Here is a 27,780-nt window from a genome sequence, read left to right as displayed (position 1 = left end):
TAAATTTTCTATTGGATTCACATCTGATGATCAGCCATTCTAGCAGCTCTATTTTTTTCTCTGAAACCAATTGAGAGTTTTTTTGGTTCTGTGTTTGGGATCATTGTCTTGTGGAAATATCCACCCTTGCTTCATCTTCATCATCCTGGTAGATGGCAACAGAAATTTCACAGTACATTTGTCCATTCATCCTTCTTTCAATGATATGAAGTTTGCCAGTGCCATATGCTGAATAACAGCCACACACCATGATGTTCCCACCTCCACATTTCACTGTTGTTTGTATTTTTGGGATGATTTGCCTTTTGACCTCCTGAACATGGTGTGTATTATGACATCTAAAGAGATCAATTTTGGTTTAATGTGACCAGACTATATTCTACCAGTATTTAATTTATTGCTTCTCTAAATGTTGTTGAGCAAACTATAAATGGTCTTGAACCTGCTTTTTGTTCAGTAATGGAGTCTTGCGTTGTGAGCATGCATACAGGAGTGTGCATACAGGCCATGGAGGGGAGTGCATTACTTATTCTTTTCTTTGGAAAAATTGTACCTGCTCATTCCAGGTCTTTCTGCAGCTCTGCACAGGTGTTCCTTGGCTCTTGAACAACTCTTCTGATATTTTTTTTAGCCCTCTATCTGAAATCTTGCAGGGAGCTACTGGTCATCGTCAATTTATAGTAAAATGATGATCTTTCCATTTCCAGATTATGGCCCCAAAACAGCTCACTGGAACCCTCAGTAGTTTTGAAATTCTTTTAGAACCAATGCCATCAGTATGTTTTACAACAATAAGGTTTGTGAAGGTCTTGAGACAGCTCACTGGTTTTACCCAACATGAAATGTTTTTTGTGTGGTACCTTGGTAATGAGACACTTTTTAGAGGCCATCAGTTGAACTAGCTATTATTTTTCATTAAGTGGCAGCATTGTTTCTAACTACTGATAGATTGCAGTTGGTATCATGACTTTCCATGGCTTTTTGCACATCTCCTTCTTCATGTGTTCAATACTTTTTCTGTGTCATTTCTCATTAATACACGTCAGTAATTTTATGGACATCTACAGTTTGATTTTTTTTTGCCTGTGTTGATTGGATGGGTTATTAATGATATTTCATGAAAAATTCATGTCAATAGCAACTTTAGAAACTTACTTAGAAAATTGGTGACATGTTCAATACTTATTTCACCTGCTGAATGTGCAGTGGGGGAAATAATTATTTGATCCCTTGCTATTTTTTTAAGTTTTCCCACTGACAAAGACATGAACAGTCTATAATTTTAAAAGTAGGTTAATTAACAGTGAGAGAATATTTAAAATGAATATCACATTGAATAACTTATTTATCTCTGCAAAATCCAAATTTATATAAGTATTTCATCCACTATCAAGCATTAATATTTCTGGCTCCTACAGATCAGTTAGACCTTCCTAATCCCCCTCGTTCCCTGCATTACAGACGCTGTCTTACATTGTCACCTGTATAAAAGACTTCTGTCCACAGATTCAATTAGTCAGACTCTAACCTCTACACCATGGGCAAGGGATCAAATACTTATTTCCCCCACTGTATCTTCAATATAACTTCCCTAAAAATGATGCTTTAAAAACTTACTATGCCGTCAACATGAATGTTATGGCTTATACAATATAAGCTTGGGAAGGGGCCTTAAAAAAAGAGTGTATAATAAAAATGTTACTTTTAGTTGCAGGACGACCTTCAGATCATGTGAATGCGGATTCACAATCATCAATCAACTTGACAACATCTTTTGACCATGTTAATGTGGAAAGCTTCACTTGGTTTTTTAAAACCAAGCAAGAAAATTATCGGATCATCAAGATTCAAAATGGCCGCTTGGTTGAAAATCTAAACAACAGATACAAACCATCCTTTCATGGAACTATTTTAAGAATCAATAATCTGACTAAAAAGGATTCTGGAAACTACACGGCTGAGATTACCATGTGGGATACTTACATGGATAAAGAACATTTTGAAGTCACAGTGGTTGGTATGTATTTCCGGTATTTTTAGCCTTTCACAAGACTAAAAATGAGTATTTTTTTTAGTCTTTTTTAAACAAGAGCTAAATGAAATTGGAGTTTCCATAATAAAGCCTTGGGGGTATCTTCAAAAAAGGGCTTTATTCTAGAAAACAAAAATTTCAGCAAACGGGCGTTGTCCATTTTGTGCTAGTGTGTACGATGTCTGGTCTAGACATGTCTGGTCTAGTAATGACCAGTCAAAAAGGTTTCTGTTCTTGTATTTTTCCTGCAGCTCCCCCAGAACATTACATTTTTGGCTACTAAAATCTACCATACAGTTCCAGAGATAAGGAGCTTATTATTTCATGCTAATTAGTGATGAGCGAGTATGCTTGTTACTACTCGGTACTCGCACGAGTATCACTGTACTCGGGCTACTCGGCGGGGACCGAGTAATCTCGCGATACTCGTGCTGTACTCGTGGTCTTCATCCCTGCATGTTGGCGCTCTTTTGAGAGCCAGCCCTCATGCAGGGATTGGCTGGCAGACCACTGCAATGCCACAGCCCTGTTAGTTGTGGAATTGCAGTGATTGGCCGGCCTGCACAGCGTGACCGAGCCTTTATACCGGCGGGCGCGCTGTGCTCTGCTCACAGCCATCCAGACAGTCAGTGCAGGGAGAGTGTTGCTGCTTCAGGGAAAGGTTTGCGGCCCTTTATAGCTATTTCCGTAGCAGGGCTGCAAACAGTGTGACCAGAAGTCCTTCTTAGGACTATTATAGTTGTATACAGGCAGGCAGGGTATAGCCAGGTCGGAGTACAGTAGCAGAGTCCTTCTCAGGAATATTGTTGCTGTATACAGGCAGGGTATAGCCAGGTCGGAATACAGGCTAGTGACCAGAAGAGTCCGTGTCAGGACTATTGTAGCAGTATACAGGCAGGCAGGCAGGCAGGGTATATAGGCATTCCTAGTGGTGACCGTATACCAGCCTTCATCATATCTGGGGCTGGTGTACACAGTCTAAAACAGTCCAGATAGTGTCAGACTTCTCAGTAATTGTCGCTCCTAAAAACCTGTTAGGTTCTTAGTGCGTCCGTGCTTGCATTTAAAAACCGCACGTGTGTGCCTGTCGGTGGCAGCGTACAGGTGCACAATTTGCACAAACTTGGATATAACACACAAGTCTAGTGAATACACGTCAGCACAGCATTGCAAAATGTGCAAGGGCGTTGGCAAGGAACAAGGAAGTGGACGTGATGGTGGTGCAGGCAGAGGCCGAGGTCGTGGGCAAGCTCTAATTTCGCCACAACAAAGGGCCACATCTAGTCGCTTGCACGTCCTGTCCCAAATTCTTGGGGACCGCAGCAGTACACCGCTCTTGAACCAAGACCAGTGTCAACAGGTTGTTAGTTGGATAGCGGATAATGCTTCCAGTCAGATTGGCACCACCACAAACACTCTGTCTTCCACACGGTCAAGTGTCAGTAGCCGTGATACTGCACCGCACATTTCAGAACCTGATCCTCCTTCCTACCACAAGGCTGAGTACACGTCCTCGGACATTACTGATCCCACACTTGGACACTCGGAAGAGCTGTTTACGTTTCCATTCGCATATTCTGGCCTCTCGCCAGCTCCTGTTGAAGTGGGTCATGAGGAGATCGTATGTACAGATGCCCAAATATTTGAGCAGCCACGTTCTCACAAAGTTGGCAACGTGTCTCAACAAGGGGTGGACGATGATGAGACACAATTGTCAGGAAGTCAGGAGGAGGAGCAGGGTGCGGAAGAGGAAGACGACGTGGTGGATGATCCAGTAACTGACCCAACCTGGCAGGAGGATATGCAGAGCGAGGACAGCAGTGCACAGGGGGAGGGAGGCGTAGCATCCCAACAGGCAGTAAGAAGCAGGGTGGTGGCTCCAGGCAGAAGTCAGGCAACCGTTCCCCGGAACAACAACACGATACAAGGTGCCTGTACAAATGTTAGGTCTTCCCGAGTCTGGCAGTTTTTTAAGTTGGCTCCAGATGATTCTAAAAAGGCCATATGCAACACCTGCAGTGCCAGCATCAGCAGGGGTACCAAAACTAGCAGCCTGACCACCACCAGCATGATCAGGCACATGTCAGCCAAGCACCCGACTTTGTGGGAAGAACAACAGAGTTGAGGAGCAGTGCTTGCTGATGTCACTGCTACGTCTTTGCTTGTTGTGCATGCGAGCCAATCCCCTGTCCATGCTGCCTGCGAACAAGCCTCCTCCGGCCCTGCACCTGCAGTTGCCTACGCAGAAATAACACCATCATCAAGCACGTCCTTGTCCCAGCGCAGCGTTCAGTTATCCATTCAGCAAACCTTTGAACGCAGGCGCAAATACACTGCCAACGCCCGACATGCCACAGTTCTAAATGCTAACATTTCGCGACTGCTTGCGCTGGAAATGTTGCCTTTTAGGCTGGTGGAGACAGAAGCATTCCGCGACCTGATGGCGGCAGCTGTCCCACGTTACTCGGTCCCCAGCCGCCACTATTTCTCCCGGTGTGCCGTCCCCGCATTGCATAACCACGTGTCACAAAACATCACACGTGCCCTGAACAACGCTGTTTCAGCCAAAGTACACCTAACCACAGACACGTGGACAAGTGCTTGTCGGCAAGGCCGCTACATCTCGTTGACGGCACACTGGGTTAATATTCTGGAAGCTGGGACCCAGTCTGAGCGAGGGACGGAACACGTCCTTCCCACACCAAGGTTTGCAGGCCCTACCTCAGTCAGGGTTTCACCCACAATCTACAGCTCCGGAATGTCATGCTTTTCAGCCTCCTCCTCCTCCTGCGCATCCTCATCCACTTTACCCTCCACACCAGTCCCAAGCTGGAAGCACTGCAGCACTGCCTCGGCGAAGCAGCAACAGGCTGTGCTGTAGCTAATCTGCATAGGTGACAAACCCCACAATGGAGAAGAGGTGTGGACAGCTCTGAAACAGCAGGCAGATCACTGGCTCACACCTCTGAACCTAAAGCCAGGAAAGGTCGTGTGTGACAATGGCCGGAACCTGGTGGCGGCTTTGAGACGAGGCCAGCTGACACATGTTCCATGCGTGGCCCATGTACTCAACCTCGTGGTTCAGCGGTTTCTAAAGTCATACCCAGAGCTGTCTGATCTGCTGGTAAAAGTTTGCCGCCTGTCTGCACATTTTCGAAAGTCACCTACTGCTTCAGCCGGCCTTGTCGGCTTTCAGCGCCGTTTGCATCTTCCGGCTCACAGACTGGTGTGTGATGTCCCCACGCGTTGGAATTCAACTCTGCACATGTTGGTCAGGATATGTGAGCAGAAGAGGGCAGTTGTTGAGTACCTGCATCACCTAAGCAGTCAGGAAATGGGTCAAACTCCACACATAACACCTGAGGAGTGGAGATGGATGTCCGACCTATGTACCATCCTCCAAAACTTTGAGGACTCCACCAAGATGGTGAGTGGTGATGACGCCATTATTAGCGTCACCATACCGCTTCTCTGCCTTCTAAAACAGTCTCTGCTCAAAAACAAACATGATGCATTGCAGGCGGAGCACGATGAGTTGCAGCAAGAAACAGTAGTCGGTGTGGGTGATAATGCACAGCCCAGCCTCGTCTCATCACAACGTGCAGTGGAGGACTATGACGAGGAGGAGGATGAGGACATGGAGCAACTCTCCGGCCAAATTGAGGATATGACATGCACACCAGTCATATCCTCTGTTCAGCGTGGCTGGCCAGAGGACAGGGTAGATGAGGAGGAGGAGGAGGAGGAGGAGGAGGAGGACAGCATGTTCAGTCATCGTGTTGGTCAGGATACTGAAGTACTGGCTGTTAAGAGTCTGGCGCACATGGCTGACTTTATGGTAAGCTGCCTGTCTCGTGACCCTCGCGTTAAGAACATCTTGGCCGACAATCATTACTGGTTGGTAACACTGTTAGACCCACGCTACAAGGAGAACTTTATGTCTCTTATTCCCGAGGCGGAGAGGTCAACCAAAATGCAGCAGTTCCGGAAGGCCATAGTCACGGAAGTAGGCAAAGCATTCCCCTCACAAAACGCTAGCGGCATAGGTCAGGAATCAGTGGACAACCAAGGCGTACAGCCGAGAGAGGCACAAGTCCAATCCGCCAGAGGTAGGGGAACAGTCTTTAAGATGTGGGACAGTTTTCTCAGCCCCTCACGTACCACAGCCCCTGAGGTGCGGGGTAGTGCCACAAGAAATCCTAAGTTTGCCCAGATGCTCAAGGAGTACCTTGCAGATCGAACAACTGTACTCCGACATTCCTCTGTGCCTTACAATTATTGGGTATCCAAGGTGGACACATGGCATGAATTGGCTCTCTACGCCTTGGAAGTCCTGGCCTGCCCTGCCGCTAGCGTTTTGTCAGAGCGTGTTTTTAGTGCCACAGGTGGAATCATTACAGATAAACGCACCCGCCTGTCAACTGAAAATGCTGACAGGCTGACTCTGATCAAGATGAACAAGGGTTGGATTGGGCCAGACTTCACCACACCACCAGCAAATGAGAGCGGAATTTAAAGTTTGAAACGGGAATTTGCCATGTACCTCCACTCACCCATGGGTACACACTTCTGGACTTTGGATAATCGCTGGACTGCTCCTCCTTCTCCTCATGCGCCACCATGATGACCGTTACAATAGTTAGGCCTTTGTTTCAGGTATACCCCCAGTGGTAAATTTTTTCGCCCATTCTTTCAGAATGGACATTACAATGACAGGAGACCCACTCCTTTGCAATGGGAACAATGTTTTGAGGCCCTCATGCACGTCTCTATCCAGGGACAACGTGGAGCCTCCCAATTTTTGGCTGCCCTGCCAAAGGGCTATACTACAATAGACCCACTTCCTTACAATGGGCACTTCAGGTTTAGAGGCCCTCATGCACGTCTCTATCCAGGGACAATGTGGAGCCTCCCAATTTTTGGCTGCCCTGCCTAAGGGCTATACTACAATAGACCCACTTCCTTACAATGGGCACTTCTGGTGTACAGGCCCTCATGCACGTCTCTATCCAGGGACAATGTGGAGCCTCCCAATTTTTGGCTGTCCTGCCAAAGGGCTATACTACAATAGACCCACTTCCTTACAATGGGCACTTCAGGTTTACAGGCCCTCATGCACGTCTCTATCCAGGGACAATGTGGAGCCTGCCAATTTTTGGCTGTCCTGCCAAAGGGCTATACTACAATAGACCCACTTCCTTACAATGGGCACTTCAGGTTTACAGGCCCTAATGCACGTCTCTATCCAGGGACAATGTGGAGCCTCCCAATTTTTGGCTGCCCTGCCAAAGGGCTATACTACAATAGACCCACTTCCTTACAATGGGCACTTCAGGTATACAGGCCCTCATGCACGTCTGTATGCAGGGGCATTGGTGAACCTCACAATTTTGGATGCCATGGCAAAGGAAAATACTACAAAGACTCACTTCCTCAAAATGGGCACATTAGACTCAAGAGGCCTTCATGTACGTCTCTTCTCAGGGACATCGGAGTGCCACACAATGTTTTACGTAAAAACTTTCATGTATTAATCTCAAAAAGTAACATACACCAGCTCTATCTCACTATTGGGTATGTGCCCTTAACATTTCTGCCATGAAAATTCATTTTGGTGTCATTTTTGAAGGTTTTCTGGTGAGTCCGTAAAAATGGCGTAAAACGCGGACAAAATTGTTCACAGCTGTGACTTTTGAGTGATAAATGCTTCAAGGGGTCTTCCCCATGCTGTTGCCATGTCATTTGAGCACTCTTCTGAGACTTTTGTGACATTTTTAGGGTTTCTACATGCTGCCGGGGGTCATTTCATAAAAATACTCGGGTCTCCCATAGGATAACATTGGGCTCGGTGCTCGGGCCGAGTACACGGGTATCTTGGGATGCTCGGCCCGAGCCTCGAGCACCCGAGCTTTTTAGTACTCGCTCATCACTAATGCTAATGTTTATGGTCTTTATCAAGGGTTATTGCTCACAGGATCCTCTGAGGCATGTCCTTAGGTTTTATTTTAATTATCCAGAGAGCCAAGCTGCCTGGCACTCAATAAAAAAGCCCATATATCTGGAACCAATTGGTGGATTTTGAGAAATCAAAAAAACAAAAATAGTCAGGGGAACTGTAACTGTAGGAATACAATAAGAACATAAAATTGGCACTTGAATACAATCTATCTACATTAAACAATTTCCGCAAATTATAAAACATGAAAAAGGTAAATTGTTGGTTATAGAAAATCCCTTATTACATATATTGCTTTTATTGCAATTGTACAAAGGATTCATTTAGCTTCTCTTTGCAATAACAATCTTTTGCAGTAGTGGTGGGTCATATCTTGGCCAAGACACCGTAATATGTCAGCATTCCTTTAGTAGACAATGGAACTTCCTTCTATTGTAATTGATTTAAAATATTCCTTGGACTTGGTATACAGGAGAAGAGTAGATTTTCCTATGTAATAAGCCTACTTAATAAAGGATTAAATATACTAAAACTTCTGTACTGTATGAAGCAATGTTTAACCTCAAGGGTTACTCCACCCAAAGTTGTCACATTCTGCTTTGCCTTACCTTTACGAAACAATTTCCACATTTGAAATTGCCTTTAGGCACAGAGTCTTTTAACAAAGTAATTGTCCTATTCCAAAACCTGCTACAACCTAAGATTGTAATTTCATTATAAGTTATCATTAATGTTAAAGGGGTTGTCCTCTACTTGGACAAATTCCTTCTCAAATCTGAGAGATTGAACTTGACAAAATAAAAACACTTATATTGAACTCCGGTGCTGGTGACAATTCATTGGTGTTGGCATTCGCTCTCCCGAAGCTCAGATGACGTTGTTGCGTCACATCATCGCTTACACTCAACTCCCCTGCCAATAGCTTTTCAGCAGTGTTAGCACTCAATCCCACAGAGTTTACGTTGTTGCATCATATGAACCTTGCTGCAAGCAAAGGAAAAGTCCTGCACTGCCCGCCCTTAGGTTACCTTGTGGTTTCCACACACGTGCAGGAGATGGGGTTGTAGCGCTAGTCAGCTCCGGGTGCAGCGTGCACGTCAGGAAAGACAGTCAGTCTTAGTAATCCAAAACGAAAAGAAGAAAACTGACTGCATTCAGCTGCTGTGCCGGAAAAATTTTATTCAGGAATTTTCTCCATAGGTGCAGGTAAAATAGCGGGAGGTAACCTGGATGCGAGTTCCTCCGGGAGGTTGCATCATATGAACCTTGCGCCCAATCATTATTTATGCTCAGCTCCGCTGCCGGTGGCCTTTCAGCAGTGTTGGCACTTGCTCTCCAAGAGTTCATATGATGTTGTTGCATCACATGAGCCTTGTGTCCAATCATCACTTATATTCAACTCTGGTGGTGGTGGCTTCCCAGCAGTATCGGCACTCACTCTCCCGGTGCTCACATAACGTAGCACCCAATCATCCTTCCCTCTCCCCACCTTCAGATATATTAAACATCAGTAGAAAGTGAGCAGCCACCCATAGTCCTGACATCCTCTTGATATTTGATTTTTTCAAAGATGGGGACTGTGAAGACAGCCCTGTTTGGTTGCAAAGCTTTCATAATGTAACAATCTCATGTGAGCCTCAAAAGAGCGAGTGCCGATACCACTGGAATGGTGTAGGGACCAGAAGTGACTATGTGTTTTAATTTTAAAGGGGTTAAACACTCAGATTGTGAGTGTTTGTCCAAGTAGTGGACAACCCCTTTAAGTCTGAATAACTGTCAATCCAGTGCCAACAAAGTAAAAACGTTTTCCTTTTTTTCCAATTGCGTGTATTTTAGTGTTTAGTTTTGCCTCTTCCCAGTTTTTTTTAGGGGAGTCTTGTTGCAACTGTTTTTATTCTAATTAATTTGCTTGCATATGAAAACCCTCTTTACTACCATTTGCCGAAGCATCACATGCTGATTATATGGTACTGAGTGAGTAACACGAGGGGTTGTTGATTTCTGAATGTATGAAAGGGAAGAAGTAGCAGAGGATTTTCTGAAATTTGAGGTGTCTAGGCTACCAATCGTCAATAGTGATGAGGACATTTGCGTAGTTAGGACAGGAGCCACCAAATTTAGAGGTGAATCTCATATTCATAGTCCCTGTATGGCTGAAATATACTACGAAAGATTAAACTTGGTCTTCCGAATCAGAAAAAAATATAAAAATGTAAACGAAAAAAAACAAACGTAGAAGTTGATAAACTGTAACGATAGGTTAGATAAACCTCAAAGAATTGCACATCTTGAAAATTTTCAAGAAAAATGTTTGCATATGTAGAGGCTACGGGCGTTCCCATTACAGTACTAGCTTCTTGATAGCATTGCTTGTTGTAAAACAGAATGTATAAGGACAAGGCTCAAAGTCATACACGCAAAATCAACAAAAATCTCACTCTTGTCTGTCATAAACCTCCCACACACATCAGATAGCTTTTAGCTCACAGCTATCTCTAAAAATACTGGGCTTGGCCAAGCTCTCCTGTGTTCTGTAGGAGAAAGCCACTCCCAGATTCCTCTGACGGTAGCTTATAGAGTTGAGCGCGGTTCTAGGTTCTCCAGTTCGCGGCTCGAGTGATTTTGGGGGCTGTTCTAGATCGAACTAGAGCTCGAGCTTTTTTGCAAAAGCTCGATAGTTCTAGATACGTTCGAGAACGGTTCTAGCAGCAAAAAGCCCAGCTAATTCCTAGCTGGCTTTCCGCTGTAATAGTGTAAGTCACTCTGTGACTCACACTATTATGACATTTCAGTGTATAGTGTGCGGGAACAGCGCATTCAGATCACTGCTGTTTGGATAATGGCGATCGCCATTTTTTTTTTTTTTTTCCTTGTCTTCCTTCCCTAAGCGCGCGCGTGTAGTGGGGAGGGACAGCATGTCAGCCAATCCCAGACACACACACAGCTAAGTGGACTTTTAGCCAGAGAAGCAACGGCATGTGTGATAGGATGTCCATGTCACATGTCCCTGCATTATAAAAACGGGTATCTGCCCGTCTGGACGCCATTATCTCTTCTGCGTCCTTGGTGTCAGACATCACTGGCGCAGCTCCGTCCTGAGTCCTATCGCCGATACTGCTGTATGCGCTCCATACACAGCGCTGGACAGCTTAGGGAGAGCACTTTCTATCAGTCCTTTTAAGGGCTCGTACCGGCAGGGTCAGAGCCATAGGTGACAGGTCCTGAAAACAGAGACAGCGTCTGTGTAGCTAAGGTCAGGGATTTCCTCGCTGCATTTCCCCATTAGGAGGGAATAGAAAGGCAGGCTTCCATTCCTCTACCCAGAGCCCCACAACCCTGGCACTGTACCCTCCTGTCCTCTGCACACTCCAACTCATTATAACTAAGCCATTATACTAGCAAACACTGAGTGTACCTAGTGGCATCCTAAACGTGGCTATTGGACTTCTGTATAGTCCCACTAGTGCAAAGATATTTGCAGCACGTCTGCCTGCATTGCACACTCAAACTCATTGTTACTTACTAAGACATTATAATACCAAAAATTGAGTAAACTTAGTGGCATACAAGAAGTGGCTGTTTTACTCCATTAGTGCCCCACTGGTGCAAATCTATGTGCAGCACCTGTGCAGGACACCCTCCTGCTCTGTTTTTAATAAGCTATAATGATAGCAAAAAATACTGCCATTTAGTGGCATCATAGAACTGGCTGTTGTATTCCATTATTGTCCCACTGGTGCCAAGCTATTTCTAGCACCTCTGCAGGACACCCTCATGCACTTTTAGCTATGCTAATTTTATAGCAAACTCAGGGAATTCCTTGCTGCATTTGATCATTAGGAGGGATAGAAAGTGAGGCTTCTTTCACTGTCCTGGTACCCACAGAACACGGCCCCTGTACCCATCTGTCCACTTTTGCCACGCTATTTAATTTGCCCAAAGAGCTGACTCTTTTTCTGCCATCCTAAAATTGTCTGGAATACTAAGTTAGTGTTCCTTTGCTGCCAAGCAAGGTACAACACATGTGCATTCTACACTCCTTTCCATTTCTGGAATGCAATTATTAACTGCAGGTAGTCCAGCCAATCTGTGACGAAGGTGCAGGCGTGGATATAATGTAGCCTGCATCCAATGCTGGTTCTCTCGATGTCTGACAGCTCAACAATACCTTCTGTTTCCACTTCCAAAACAAGTGATGACCTGCCAATCACACTCCCTGTTGCGGGTAAAGAAGTGGAAGTTCAGTGTGAAAAACCATGTGTGACTGCTGTCCCCACAGTCACAGAGGATGAAGAGCACGCAGATGCACTTGATGGGGCAGGCGGTGGTTCCACAGGCACGCTAGGCCGCATTGTAGCACAGTGAAATTCACATTGCGACTTATGCTTCATTTTAAGTTGTGTACAGGGTGGGCTCCCCAGTATGCAGCAAAACCAGGCAACAGGAAAAGGACTCTAGGCAGTTGGGTTGATAAATGATTGTTTAACTTTACCAAAACAAACAATAAGAACCATGCATACAATTTAAATAATTGAACAATCTATTCTGTTGCCTACTACCTGCTAATCCCTCTGTGTAGCAGTAATTGTGTGTTTGTGCGTGTGTGTGTGTGTGTGTGTGTGTGTGTGCGCGAACACGACTTATCAGTGGCGCATCACAAGAGCTTCCAAGTTACCTACCTAAACATAGACAAAACACATGACCCCCCCTGAATACCCTTGTTAGCTGAAGCCTCACAGATAATGCAGATGATAACAGTGTGAATGCAAACCACACAGCTCTGCAACACAGTCATGGAAATCTTGAAAAGCAACAGTCATTGCAAACATGTGTTGCTGTCCCTCTATGATTTAAACTGTACGTGACAATTTGACAGTGCAGAGGCAGCAAGTCTTATTGTCTATATAGTCGTCCTACCCAGAACAGATATGTGTTTTGCTAATAAAACAAAGTGTTGCGTGCCTGCATTATTGTCTGGGCACAGCCTACCGTACCCGGGTACTGTGATGTCCAGTTGCCAGAAATACAGACTTTACGCTCCTCTCACGGTAAACAGTATAGACAGCACTGTAAGAATGTTGGTCTGTGGCACAGGATGCTGCTCACTGGCATTACGGGGCTCATCATCAAAGTACAACATGACTCCCCTCACAATTGAACGAAGTGTTTCCGCGGTGGCTCCTTGCTGTAACACACACCTTTAGCTTTTCCTTCTGTTCATAGACAGCATCTCCAAGTCCACACCCAAAGAGCAATTTCTCCTCCACGTCTAAGTGTGGAGAGGCAGCTAGTGCGCATGCGTGTGCCGATTTACCCCAGCCGCAGCCTAACTACAGTGTTTCGCCTAGTGAGTATGCTCAGCCTGACTGTGCCATTGCTGAGGCTAAGTCTTCATTTCGGGATACAGTGCATTCTCCCACACTTAGTGCGAAAAGCCTCTTTGCACAGGTACTTGCACTCCGTGCCGGGTCTAGGTCCTGTGTTGTGCCTAGACACCATAAAGCTGATAGTCTTTTTTCAGACACTGTATTTCATGCTACTGAGCATGCTCAGGCACTTACTGCATCAGAGACTATGTCCGGTAATGAACTCTTTGGCCCTGCCCCTGATGTGGGGTTCCCATTTAGACCACAGGGCATCAGGTGTCCTGACGATGTGGCCAGGGCACTCCCAAATGGCTTGCAGAGGCCCGCCCCTATGACTTGTCACCGCATTATTGATGGTCAGACGATGACTGGTGAGGTGTTTGGGTCATGGCAGCCATGAGGTCATCATTGAAGTTGCAGTTCCAAATAGGACGCTAGTTATGCCACTCATGACGTGTCACTCTGCTTTTGTCTCCAGGAGATGCATTGTGGTCCACCCTGGTTTGGGGCGGACCCAGGTTATAAAACGGGCTGGAGACAACAAGGAGGTGCGCAGTCTTCTATTATGCTGCGAAAGAGCACACCTCCATGTGTTGAACCCATTGCGGCTTTAGGCCAGAGGTAGGCAGGGATAGGGCGTTGATGCAGGCCGCCACCACAGTTGGTAACGCAGAACGGTTAAGACCAGCTCCTGTCCTACAAGTCCTGCTTGTGCAGCCCAGTGGCATTAACAGGCCTGCTGCTGCTGATGCACCTGCTGTCCACAGGTGTGGCCCCTACGCACACGGTCAGCGTACTCAATGGCCCCTGTGATGTTAACAGGGAGTTCCTGGGCTGGGTGGGCCTGTGGACCCTGTGACGCTAACAGGGCTCCCAGTCTCCAGATCCGAATGGCGTGTAACTCGGTTCAGGCTACTATTAGTTTCATAGCCACACAGCTCTGTATCCTCCACCAAACCTTCCAGTTGCCAACCTCTCCTTTTCCATCTGGGAGCACGGTGGACACTGACTGCTGATGGGGATATATACCTTTCTCTTTCTTTTCTTAATAATTTTCGGTATATAGCGGTAACATAGTATATACCACCTTATACAAATCTGCCAGCCCCACCGTAACAGATGGTGTTTCTTCATCAAATGTTACTGTTGCTTAACCACCAAATCCACGGACAAAAACTTTTTTCCCCTTTCCAACACACCTGTTCCCCTTTCCACCAGCATCTGTCCTTTTTCAACTCATTTTGGTATATGACCAAAAGTGCAACTCTGCAGGGACACCGTACTCAACGCCATCTCAGCACAGCAGCCAGCCCTCGGTCCCTCAGATGTGGACAAGTAAAAGACCATTTCCTCCTATCCATGACAAAGCGTTGAGATTCACTCTGTGCAGCACTGGTGTTTACTGGAAAAGCAAATCTAAGAATCCGTACCACCTTCTGCAGATACTCCTGTATACGTGCGTCCCTTTCTATGGCAGGAATTATTTTGCCAAATTTTGTCTTGTACCGGGGATCTAACAGTGTGGCAACCCAGTAGTCAGCATTACTTTGAATTCGTACAATCCGAGGGTCATGTTGTAGGTAGTGCAGCAAGAAGGCGCTCATGTGTCTTGTGTATCCAGGAGGACCAAGTCCTTGGTGTGTTGGTGGCAGAGAGGTGAGAATCGTGCCTCCTTCCTCTGCCCTCTCCCCACAACCTCGCACAACCGAAATGTGAGCAAGCTCTCACTCATCTGCTGAGTCTTCCATGCTCATCGCCAGTTCGTCCTCCATTTCTTCATGGGCTCCTGCACCTTCCTCAACACTTTTTGCTGATACTATGCGCCCTTGTTAATCCCTATCCCCCACCATGAGGAGTCATGCATATGACTCCTCCTGTACTTCCTCACCTTCCTCTTGGACCAACACCTGACTCCGAATAATGCTTACAGTGTGCTCCATCATGTAGATGACCAGAATTTTCACGCTGAGAATGGCATCGCCAGTGCTAAACATCTTCGTCGACATTTGTAAACTGTGTAGAAGGGTGCATAGGTCCTTGATCTGACACCACTCCAGCAGCGTGATCTGCACCACCTCTGGATCAAGTTATCCCAGGCTATATGTCATACCGTATTTCAGCAGGGCTCTGCGGTGCTGCCACAAAAGCTGCAACATGTGCAGATTCAAATTCCTGCGTGTGGGCACATCGCATTTCAGGCGTTTAACCACCAGACCGAAAGACTTCTGTAGCGACGAAAGTTGTTGAGCTGCTGTGTGCGCACGATGGAAGTGAGCACATAGCGAGCGTGCCCGCTGCACAAGGCCATGTAGGCCGGGATGGTGTTTTAAAAATTGCTGGAGAATTAGGTTCAACACGTGATCCATACAAGGCACGTGTGTCACATTGCCCTGACAATGGCCCGCAGCCAGGTTTGCATCATTGCCGCACACGGCTGTTAAGTCACCAACGGAGTCCGCTCCGTCAATTTGTACTCCGGTCGCCAGGTGACAACGTGTTCCTTTCATGAATAGTGCTGATGATGGGAGAGGAGTCGATGCCAGCGGCGCAGGTGGACGCAGGTTATGCTCACCCACTGGGCTGCATTACCTTGACAGATGCAGAATCTCTGGCTAAATGTAGCTGGTGGGTATCTCACAGATGAAGTACCATCATTCACCTACAACCAATGGGAAGACACCACACCCTTTTTTATGCCCACCCTGTCTGCAGACCACTGCCAGACATAGCTATGACCTCTGGTTACTTTTACCCCCAGTTAAGTTTTATGATTTTGTGTGCTTGTTACCTGACTACTTTTCCTGCTTGCTGTTTATGTACCTTGTTGGCCGATCCGCATTTCACCTCTGCTTGTTTTCTGATTAAGTCCTGGCCGTCCCATTCTGTTCCTGTTCCTCAATTAATGTTTTGACCCTGCCTGACTACTATTCTCTGGAACTGCAGCCTTCCACAGGTATTGATCAACTTGGGCCCTGTGCAATTCCTAATCCCTGTATAGGGGTTAAAGGGTTTCAGGGTTCTAGGGGTCCTGCTTGGTGAGTGGCTTCCCTCTAGCCTATCCTTTACAGCCCGTCTGAGTGTGTGGATCAAGGAAGGCGTTACACCGTGCCCTCTGCAGAAGGTCATGTGGGCCAGGATAATGCTTTAAAAATTGCTGGACAACCAGGTTCAACACGTGAGCGACACAAGGCACGTGTGTCACATCGTCACAGCGAAGGGCCGCACCCATGTTTGCATCATTGTCGCACCCGGCCTTCCCTGGCTGCTGGTTGAGTGGAGACAACCATTGATGAAACTCGGTCTCCAGAGCTAACCGTCCACAACTTCTCAGCGGTGTGACTCACATTTCCCATACATTTCAAAGTAAACCTTTGACCGCCTGATGGCATTGAGCTCTGCTGCCAGCATAGTAAGGAGGTGTGTGGTATTCCTTGTGCGCAGTTACAAGGAAGGGTGGCCTGACCACACAGGGTTTGTGCCAAGGTGGAGGACCCACACGAGGTTGAAGAGGCAGAAGCAGTGTATTAACTTCTACATACAGAAGAAGGATTGACACAACTCGTGGGGACGGCAAGACTTGTACAGCAGACCCTTCTCCATCTCTCCCCACAGTAACCCATTGCCCAGTCAGCGACATGTAACGCCCCTGTCCATGCTTACTGGGCCAATTATCTGTGGTGAAATGCACCCTGTCACACAGAGTTTCTCAAGGAATCAGTGATGTTTAGTGCAACATGCTGGTGTAGCGCGTGCACGCCTTTGTTGGAGAAGGAGTGGCGCCTGGGCATCGGCTCTTGGGGCACTGCGATGGGCATAAGGTCTCGAAAATCCTCGGTTAAAAAGGTTGGAAAGGCAGCATTTTGGTAGCCAACAGTTTGCAGATGCTGAAAGTCAACCTCCAAGCCATGTCATGCCCTTCTAAAAGCATGTAAAACACAGCGAGGGGACTCCAACCACAGTCTCCCTCGTTTCCACTAACTGGGCCACACACACCCCACTTGACTGGCATCAGTTGACCCCCCTTTTGAAAAAGAAAAAGATGCTTTGCATGAAGCACTCTCAAAAATTCGCGTGCCTTTCCTGTCCCCTGGCTGACCCAGGGGAAGAAAAGTCCTCTGAGAGCCATGTCCACATTGTCAGTGGACAGACGCGTGTGCTTATCTGTCAGCAGACCCCCAGCAGCACTGAAGACAGGTTCAGAGAGAACGCTGGCTGCAGGACACGACAAGATCCCCAAGGCGTACGTGTCGAGCTCAGGCAATTTATCCAGATTGGAAGCCTAAAATGAGCAGGGCTCAAGTTGCACAGTAATGGCATCGATGTTTCCTTGCATATACTCATATATCTGTGTCTCCTCCTCTTTTTCCTTGTCCAGCTCTTTTGTTTTCACATGAGTATATGTCCTTGTCACTTTCCCATGTGTTTGTGTTGTGTTGTGAGTTGTTTATCACCTTTTGGACACCTTTGAGGGTGTTTTCTAGGTGTTTTTATGTGTTTGTGAATGCCTGCCATTGTTTCCTATGCAGTTCGAGTTCGGTTCGTCGAACGTTCGACGAACCGAACTCAAACGGGAGCTCCGTTCGGCGAACCGACCTCGAGCCGAACCGCGACCGGTTCGCTCATCTCTAGTAGCTTATCTCTTGGAGATCAAAAGTATCTACTGTGGAAAATCCAAAGTGCAAGATCTGTCTCTCCCTCACCATTATCTATTGTTATAAAGTCTGGAAGAAGCCCCATACAGATTAAGGTGGTGTCACACACAACGACGGCGACAACGACGTCGCTTCTATGCCACCATTTTCTGTGACGTAGCAGCGACGTCCCATCGCTGTCGCTGTGTGTGACATCCAGCAACGAGCTGGCCCCTGCTGTGAGGTCACCGCTCGTTGCTGAATGTCCTGCTTCATTTTTTGCTCGTCGCTCTCCCGCTGTGAAGCGCACATCGCTGTGTGTGACAGCGAGAGAGTGATGAACTGAAGCGAGCAGGGAGCAGGAGCCGGCTTCTGGCAGCTGCGGTAAGCTGTAACCACGGTAAACATCGGGTAACCAAGAAGCCCTTTCCTTGGTTACACGATATTTACATTAGTTACTAGCACCGCCACTCTCACACTGCCAGTGCCGACTCCCTGCACTCCTAGTCAGAGTACACATCGGGTTATTACCCGATGTGTACTCCAGCTACGTGAGCAGGGAGCCGGCACTGGCAGCGTGAGAGCACACCGCTTAGCACTGGCTCCCTGCACACGTAGCCAGAGCCTGAGTACACATCAGGTAATTAACCCGATGTGTACCCTGGCTAGGAGAGCAGGGAGCCAGCGCTAAGCATGTGCACTGGTAACCAAGGTAAATATCGGGTAATGGTTACCCGATATTTACCTTAGTTACCAAGTGCAGCATGGCTTCCTCAGCGACGTGTGTCGTTATGATCTCTGCTGCGTCTGCTGTGTTTGACAGCTAAGCAGCGATCATAACAGCGACTTACTAGGTCGCTGTTGCGTCACAGAAAATGGTGACGTAACAGCGACGTCGTTGTCGCTATGTGTGAACCCAGCTTTAGACTGTCAGCCAGTACACCAACATTAACAGTTTTGGCCAACTAAACCATGAAATAAGAGAAAGAATATACCAATACGGGATCACCACAAGGTTAGGGTACATATGAAAAATTCACTTTATTATACAAAAAACCACAAGAAAACACATGCCCTCAGCAGAGGTATAGTACACACGATAGATAATAAAAACACTTAAAAAAGCTTATGGCATGTAAAAAACCTGTCCCATTGGGAAACAATACATACAATAAATGCCAAGTATATCAATACAATTTTAGATATCAAGACAATCTCTCCTCATGCACCATACAGATGTTAAATTACATTGCTGTTTCACTGTCCAGAAGACAGAGGAACGAGGTACTGTGTTAGCACCAAATAAACAAGATTGAGGTCTAAGATCACAGACCATTAATTGGCTACAAGACTCTGTTTAAAGAGAAAAGACATATAACGCTGAATAGCCAATAGAGTAGTCCTGCACCAAATCTAATACCAAACATGTATACCCTCAGTCTATACTCACTAACCGCATAATACCAGCAGATAGAAAACACCATGCAAAGTCAGGGTAACATGAGGAGAGGGTTTCCCAAGGGATAACCCCACGCGTATCGCCGCCTCCAAGGGTGGCTTCCTCAGGGGAAGAAAGAAAGCTGTTTAAAGCTTCCATGTGTACCTTATATAAAGGGAGTACATTAGGACTCACCAATACCACAGCTGAGGAATTTCATATGTCTGGAGCGTTCTGATGGCGGCCGCCATCTTGCTTAGGTCATATGACATAGAACAGTACAGCCCCAAGCTCCTACTGCGCATGCGTTAGTCAAAGAATCGAGCAGCGTTTTAATCAGAGTTTTGTAAGATAACACTAAGCAGATTTGTTGTTTAGCATATGCTTTCACGGCGCTTATCAATCCATTCATACTGGTTAATTACTGTTTGTACAGGCAGACTTGCACAGCGCCGGTTATCTTGATCTAAGTGCTGTCAAACTGCAATTAAGCACAGTGCTTTAATCAGAGTTTTGTAAGATAACACTAAGCAGATTCGTTGTTAGCATATGCTTTCACGGCGCTTAGCAATCCATTCATACTGATTAATTACTGTTTGTACAGGCAGACTTGCACAGCGCCGGTTATCTTGATCGCATAATATAACATGGGGAGAGGGGCAGCTTTATCTCACAATGCGCACGCGCTAAAAATGAAAGCTCTGAACGCTGTCAAATTGCAATTAAGCATAGTGTATACAATAGTACATACTCTTATAGATATCATAGAAAATCTTTCTAACAATTGCGCTTTATTCCCCAAGAATATATATTTTATTTCTATTGTTATAGTGCAAGAACAAGGATTCACTATAAATTTCACAGCATCGACAGACTTAGACAGAATCCATGTAAAAAGTAGAGCAGACAGAGGAGATGTCTGATGGTACAGATTGTTTTAACCCCTTGGGGGATAAGAAGCCGAGCAGACAGGAGAAATACATCGCTATATCCCCATATACCCTACAACAACTTCTGTGCACAGACCTCAGCACTCGTCTATCGGCTAAGTAATCAAGATATTGACCCTTCAGAGGGTACATTCACAAAGCCGAGTAGAGCTGTATTACCGCAACATGGGGGAATGACATATAAGCCCAGTGGGTACACAGAAATGCATCTCAAAGGTGGAAAGACAATTTGCACCATATTGCGCCCCAAAACCATAATAAGTCATAGCAAGTCAGAATCATGCCAAACGTATAGGGATAATAGGGCACGCAGTGAGGGTCCAAGTTACAGAAGTTTCTCCACATAGAATGAATGTCTCTAAACAGGCATATAGCAGATACAACACAATTATCAGGGCCAGAATGTAGTCATGATCCCATTTAATCATTTAGAAGGGAGTCATTAAAGCCTCCCAAAATATGCTATTTTCGGCAAATACCATGTACCAATTGTGTATGAGAATATGCAAATGTGCAAATACAATTCCGGCCATAGAACACAATCCTGGAGAGGTGTTATATGATCGCACTGCCTGCATAGAGATATCACTCAGTAAGATAGAATGAAAGCGGAATCCAATTTGCAACGAGGACCACACGTAGGACAAAAGACATTTGTCAGAGGTGCAGTAAGCAGTGCACAACAGTACCCTTGCTGTATAAGCGGGACAGGATTAAAAAAAAAAAACAAAAAAAAACAAAAAAAAAAAAACAAACAATGAGATGATCATTAGAGCCACGTAGAGTAAATGGTTACAAGCAAATTCCATATACATATTTTGGACTCAACTGTTGAGTATGAAGTGTCCAATGTCAGGACTGTAGACAAGATACTCTTCACCCAAGGGAAACGTTTGGACACAGCCAAAGGTCCGACGGATCAACTAGATCCAAGAGCACTAGCAGGAGAGAAGAGTTAACTTAGAAGGTTTATAGATTTTTATATATTAAGACATCAGTCCAGGGTTATGATTGATATAATTTCCGGCGTTATCATAGTCCTTAGTCTTTCCTTCTTCTCTCCATTTCTTCCTTCTTTCCCCCATGTCACACTTAGGTCATAGTCCCCAAGATCACGTAGTGGCGGGGCATGGCATTCTCCTGGAACCAATTGGCAGTGTGGGGAGGGTGCAAAGGAGATCTCATAGATGGGGTTCAGTGTCTTCCTCATTTCCCGTTTATGCATCCTTCCTTTCTCATCATTCGCTTGAATATCTCATCCCAGCGAGCACACGAAACTAATAGGGAGAAGAAACGGACAAAATGAGGAGATAGCACGATGTTATAGAACCCACAATTTCAAGTAGTATTGTAAAATCCAGTGTACAGTAACTCTTCGTTTAGGCCATGCGGGACTAAACTATTAAGGGTGTATATCCATCGGGACTCCTTCCGTAGGAGTTCCTTAATACAGTTCCCACCTCTGATGTTCTGTTTCACGGAATCAACAACCAATACTTTGATTGTGTTAAATCGCCCTCCATGATGAGTAAGAAAGTGGGCAGCCACTGAGGTGAGTACCTTACCCTTCTTTAGGTCTGCACTGGCTGTGTTGATACTTGAAAAGTGCTGTTGTACTCTCCTTCTTATCTCCTGTGTGGTTTCGCCCACATACAATTTAGGGCAACTGCAAATGAGGACGTAAACTGCATTCCTGGTCCGGCAGTTGTAATATGCCCCAGAAGTGATTTGCCTAGGAGGAAATGGTAAGGAAATATGGTCACCAGCAACCATGTGAGGACACACCGTGCATGCTCCACAGGGAAATGTTCCTCTCAATTTAACACCAGTACCCAGGCTCAATTTCGGTCTGGAAAAATGGCTGGTAGAGAGGATACCCCGTAGATTCTGGGCCCTCCTTGCTACAAGTCTGGGTTTTTCACCCAAAAAAGGAATCAGCTTCTTATCGCTTCGCAAGATATCCCAGTTGTTATGGAGCAGACCATAGAGATCCTGCCACTGATTATTAAAGGGTGTGATAATACTCACTGTTGTCTGTTTTTTCCGCATTCTTGGTTGGAGTAGAGTTCGTCGTTCCATGGTCCTGCAGGTTTGTAAGGCTCCGGAGACCACTCCCTTTGGATATCCCCTTTTGCAGAATCTGTTGGTCAGATCAAGGGCATGTGACTCAAAATCGGTGTTATCACTACAGTTCCTTTTCACCCGCATGAATTGTCCCTTAGGGATACCATTTTTGACATGCATTGGGTGAAAGCTGCTGTAGTGTAGCAAGCTATTGGTCGCCGTAGGCTTGCGATATAGAGTCGTATGAATGTCCCCTTCTACCTTATTGATCTGTAGATCGAGAAACTCAACAGATTCAGAAGAAATGTTGGATGTCAGTCTAATATTCAGAATATTATCATTCAAGATGGCAATGAAGGATTTGCATTGATCCAGGGTTCCCGACCAGAAAAACAAAATGTCGTCAATATATCTGAACCACCGGACCACATTGTTTTTGTACTGTTCAAGAGTGTAGACATGTAACTCCTCCCACCACCCTAAAAAGATATTAGCATAGGGTGGTGCACAGCACGCCCCCATAGCGGTCCCGGACGTTTGGCGATAGTAAATTCTATCAAACAGAAAGTAGTTCCTATCCAGTACTTGGTGGAGTAGATCCAGGATAAAGGAGTCATGCCTCCTGTTCCCGGCTGTTCTATTATCCAGGAAATACGATACTGCCCTTGATCCCAACTCATGATCAATTGAGGTGTATAGGGATTCCACATCCAGTGTGACAAGAAGGACCTCAGAAGGAACCTCCAACTGCGCCAATTGATCAATCAAGTGGGTAGTATCTCTCACATACGATGGGGAGGATTGTGCCAGGGGTTGGAGATAGAAATCCAAGTAGATACAAGGTCTCTCAAATAACCCACCAATCCCCGAGACTATTGGTCTGCCCGGTGGTTCTGGGCGGCCCTTGTGAATTTTGGGCAACATATAAAATGTTGGTATCACTGGATCATTTGTTGTTAAGAAATTTTTCTCCCTCAGAGTGATAATACCCTGATCGTGTGCTGCATACAAGAATCTATCCAGATTCTTTTTAAAGATGGTCGTTGGGTCTGATGGTAGCGCCACGTAACATTCCCTGTTAGATAGCTGTCTCTTTGCCTCTCTGATATACATATCTGTTGGCCACAACACTACATTCCCCCCCTTGTCAGCTTCTTTTATCAAGAATTCTTTGTTGTTCTTTAGTCCAGATAGAGTCCTTCTCTCTTCTGTGCTTAGATTATTAGCTTTATTATCTAATTTAAGCTTATCAATATCTTTGCACATTTTGTTGAAAAAAATCCCAACAGCCGGACAGAGACCAAGGGAGGGTGTGGCTTGGGACAGAAGTCGTCCCGTGAAGGGGATCTTCTTACCAGTTTGTCGTTCGTTTTCCTCCAGGAGCTCCAAAAGATCGTTGAATACCTGGCGGTCCTCAGGAGGCAATGTATCGATGAGCTCAGGTCTACTGTAAAGATATTTAAATGTAAGTTGTCGGCAGAAGAGGTAAATGTCCTTGGTAACAGTGAATTTGTCCAATCTACTCATGGGTGCAAAAGATAGTCCTCTAGTAAGTAGATTGGTTTCTACTTCTGATAGTTTGTATTTAGAGAGATTCACTATTTGTAGGTCATTCAGTTTACCTGTTACCAATTCTGCCTCCGGCTCCTCGTTTGCCTCTGCGGAGAAGATCGCCATGGCTGAATTCTCCTGTTCTTTCTCTTGACGTTTTGGTTTCCGACGGCCCCTCCGGGTACGCTTTCTGGATCGCTTGTGTCCGTCGATAAAAAAGGATCACTAGAGGAAGGTTCGGAGGCCGCCGGAGCACTATCAGGTTGCTGATTCACCCGTCTGCGTCTGTTACCTTTGTGTGACCACCTATAGGCCCTATTCTCCGCGTAGTCGCTTCTATCTCGTTGGAACTTGCTTGTTTTGCCCTTGATAATGTCCCTTTCGTAAGTGTCGAGGATATTCCTCAATTTCTCCTGAAATGGGACTACCACTGTTTGTGTGTCTAGCTGTTTTAATATATGTTCTTTGTTGCTGATCTCCTCTTTTAACTGGGCAAGCAGGGAACGGTTGTTACGGTTGCTGCGAGCACTGGAGACTATGTCCAGATTTCTTGCTACTGCACATGTGCGAGCGCTGGAGACTAAGTCAAGATTTCTTGCTACTGCACATGTGCGAGCGCTGGAGACTAAGTCCAGATTTCTTGCTACTGCACATGTGCGAGCGCTGGAGACTAAGTCCAGATTTCTTGCTACTGCACATGTGCGAGCGCCGGAGACTAAGTCCAATCTTGGAGCCATTGCACATGTGCGGGTGACATCATCGCTGACACGAGGTCACATGTCTCTGACACCTTCTATGCCGATTGGTCGCTGGTCATGTGCTTGTGACGTCTTGCTCGGTGATAGGCCAGCATGACGTCACTCCTGTCGTTCTGGAAGCGGATTGGCTCGGGTGTCCTCCATCTTGGATGAGGCACAGAGTCTATATAAGACCCTGACACACGCCGCATGGTGCTCAGTCCTCTTGGTTCATGCATATGAGTAGACGCTCTGTGCGCGTTCCTCTAGGCATTCCTCTGTCTATGCTAGGTGAGCGCTACCGGCAGGGTAGCGTTCTTATACCTTACAGCTTCGGCTGCTGTCCGTATCCTTACCTCTTAGGGGAGCGGACATAGGCAGGTGCCTGAGGCACATGGTCTGGCTGGGCCTTGTGATTGTACTCGTAGGTGGACGTTGCCGCTAGGGTAACGTTCCTTATACTGCGTCTGGCAGTTGTTCGTATCCTCGCACACTAGGGGAGCGAACAGAGGTAGGAGCTTTGTGCGGCTTACGCTGCTGTTCGTCTCTTTTGCACCACTAGAAGAGCGGACCTAGGCAGGTGCCATATCTAGTGGTTCGTGTCCTCGCACACTAGTGGAGCGAACGCAGGTAGGAGCTTTGTGCGGCTTACGCTGCTGTTCGTCTCTTTTGCACCACTAGAAGAGCGGACCTAGGTAGGTGCCATTTCGCACACATTGCCTTTGTCTCTGTGATTATTAACAGAGATCATTCCACACACCCTCCAAGTAAGGGAGGAATTGCTTTACTTTCTTATTATATCCTTCTGTGAGTTAACAGAGGTATCGCACTCTGCCATAGTCTGCAGCAAAGTCTTTGCACGGTGGACCCTGACTGTCTGATACTCCTTTCGGTTATTATCAGACAGTCCCCCGTAACATTAGGACTGAGCCAAGGGTCTGGCAGATATGGCAGAATATCAGCAGTTACACCGTTACATACAAGTACTTGAGTCACGGCTCAAGAGTATAGAGGATAAACCTCAGACCATGGTGACATCTGCACATGATCCTCGACTTGCTCTACCAAACAGATATTCTGGCGATGCCAGATCATGTCGTGGTTTCATTAGTCAGTGTCAGATACACCTAGAGGTTAACTCTTCTCGCTTCTCTACGGAGAGGTCCAGAGTAGGCTTTATCATCTCCTTACTTCAGGACAAAGCCTTAGAATGGGCGACTCCCCTATGGGAGCGCTCTGATGTGGTTACTCTGAGACATCAAGACTTTCTTGATGCTCTTAAGGCGGTATTCATGGGTCCGCAGGTTACCCATGATGCGGCCCTGAGACTGTTAGATCTATCTCAGGGTTCGTTATCCACTAGTTCTTATGCCATTGCTTTTAGAACTCTGGTGGCAGAACTAGATTGGCCAGAGAAGGTGTTGATTCCTATCTTCTGGAGAGGGTTGGCTGGCTATGTCAAGGATGCCCTTGCTACTCGTGAAGTCCCTGCTTCTCTGGAGGACTTGATCACAGTAGCAACGAGGATCGATGTACGCCATAAGGAACGTAGACTCGAGGTCTCTTCCTCACGCCCTAAGCATCGGGCTATTCCAGTTGTTGAGGGTCCACTACCATCTTCCTCAGCATCTGAAACATCTCCCACTCCTATGGAGTTAGGTCATACGTTCTCCAGACTACGCAAGTCTGGTCCTCCTATATGTTACGTATGTCGTCAGGCTGGGCACTATGCCAACAAGTGTCCTAGGCGTCAGGGAAACTCCCTGGCCTAGTAACCATTAGAGGGGGGTTACTAGAGACGTCTTCTGCACCCTCTAAGTGTTGTATCCCAGGTCAGCTCTCGTTATCTGAGAATACATGGCCTATTATGGCTTTTGTGGATTCCGGAGCTGACGGGATTTTTGTGTCCTCAGGATTTGTAAAGGGACACAATATTCCCTCTATCATGTTAGAGGCGCCTATTCCTGTCCGTGTTGTTAATGGAACTATGTTGTCTGACTCCATTACATTGAGGACAGTTCCCTTGCGCCTTTCCCTGTCTCAGGGTCACATAGAGGAGATTTCTTTTCTTGTTTTGCCTGAGGGTATAGACGACGTCCTTCTGGGTCTTCCATGGCTTCGGACTCATGCTCCTCACATTGACTGGGAGTCTGACAGCATTATTAGTTGGGGTTCGAAATGTCAGTCCCGATGTCTTCCCTTACCACCTAAGGTCGTTGCAGTTGCATCAACTGATCTCTCTCCCATACCTACACCCTATTTGGATTTCGCTGACGTGTTCTCCAAACAGGGTGCTGAGGTTCTTCCACCCCATAGGCCGTATGACTGTGCCATAGACCTTATCCCAGGTTCGGTTCAACCTAAAGGCAGGGTTTACCCCCTGTCGATACCTGAGTCGGAGGCCATGTCGACCTATATAAGAGAGAGCTTAGAGAAGGGGTTCATTCGTAAGTCTGTCTCTCCCGCGGGAGCTGGGTTTTTCTTTGTTCGGAAGAAAGAGGGTGATTTGCGTCCCTGCATAGATTACAGGGGTCTCAACGCAATCACAATAAAGAACAAATACCCATTACCTTTAATTTCGGAGCTCTTTGACAGACTGAGAGGAGCTCAAGTTTTTACGAAGTTGGATCTGCGGGGTGCGTATAACTTGGTACGAATTCGAGAGGGTGACGAATGGAAGACCGCTTTTAACACCCGAGACGGTCACTATGAATACCTCGTCATGCCTTTTGGGTTATGTAATGCACCCGCAGTATTTCAGGACTTCGTAAATGATGTGTTCAGGGATTTACTGTTATCCTCAGTAGTGGTGTATCTGGACGACATCCTGATTTTTTCTCCTGATCTGGAGACTCATCGTCAGGATGTCGTTCGTGTCCTTTCCCGTTTAAGGGAGCACTCATTGTTTGCTAAACTCGAGAAATGTGTATTCGAGCAGTCCTCATTGCCTTTTTTGGGTTACATTATCTCACAAGAGGGTCTGGCTATGGATCCTGCGAAGCTCTCTGCTGTCCTGCAATGGTCCGAACCTCATTCCTTGAAGGCGGTGCAACGC

The 27,780-nt window shown here is 46.3% G+C and overlaps 1 protein-coding gene across 2 annotated transcripts in view; it reads left to right on the top strand.

Moving 5' to 3' along the window:
• The window catches only part of LOC142257766 (uncharacterized), a 99,014-nt gene that overhangs the window by 15,073 nt on the left and 56,161 nt on the right, over positions 1-27,780 (top strand). For both annotated transcript variants that reach the window (XM_075329943.1, XM_075329942.1), the window contains exon 2: positions 1,709-2,017. In XM_075329943.1, the coding sequence (XP_075186058.1) occupies positions 1,709-2,017 (309 nt within the window). The remainder of the gene's footprint in view (positions 1-1,708; positions 2,018-27,780) is intronic.

This window comes from Anomaloglossus baeobatrachus, chromosome 12 (genome assembly GCF_048569485.1).
Source record: "Anomaloglossus baeobatrachus isolate aAnoBae1 chromosome 12, aAnoBae1.hap1, whole genome shotgun sequence".
NCBI classification, from domain to species: domain Eukaryota; kingdom Metazoa; phylum Chordata; class Amphibia; order Anura; family Aromobatidae; genus Anomaloglossus; species Anomaloglossus baeobatrachus.
This window is presented reverse-complemented; position numbering and strand designations above follow the sequence as displayed.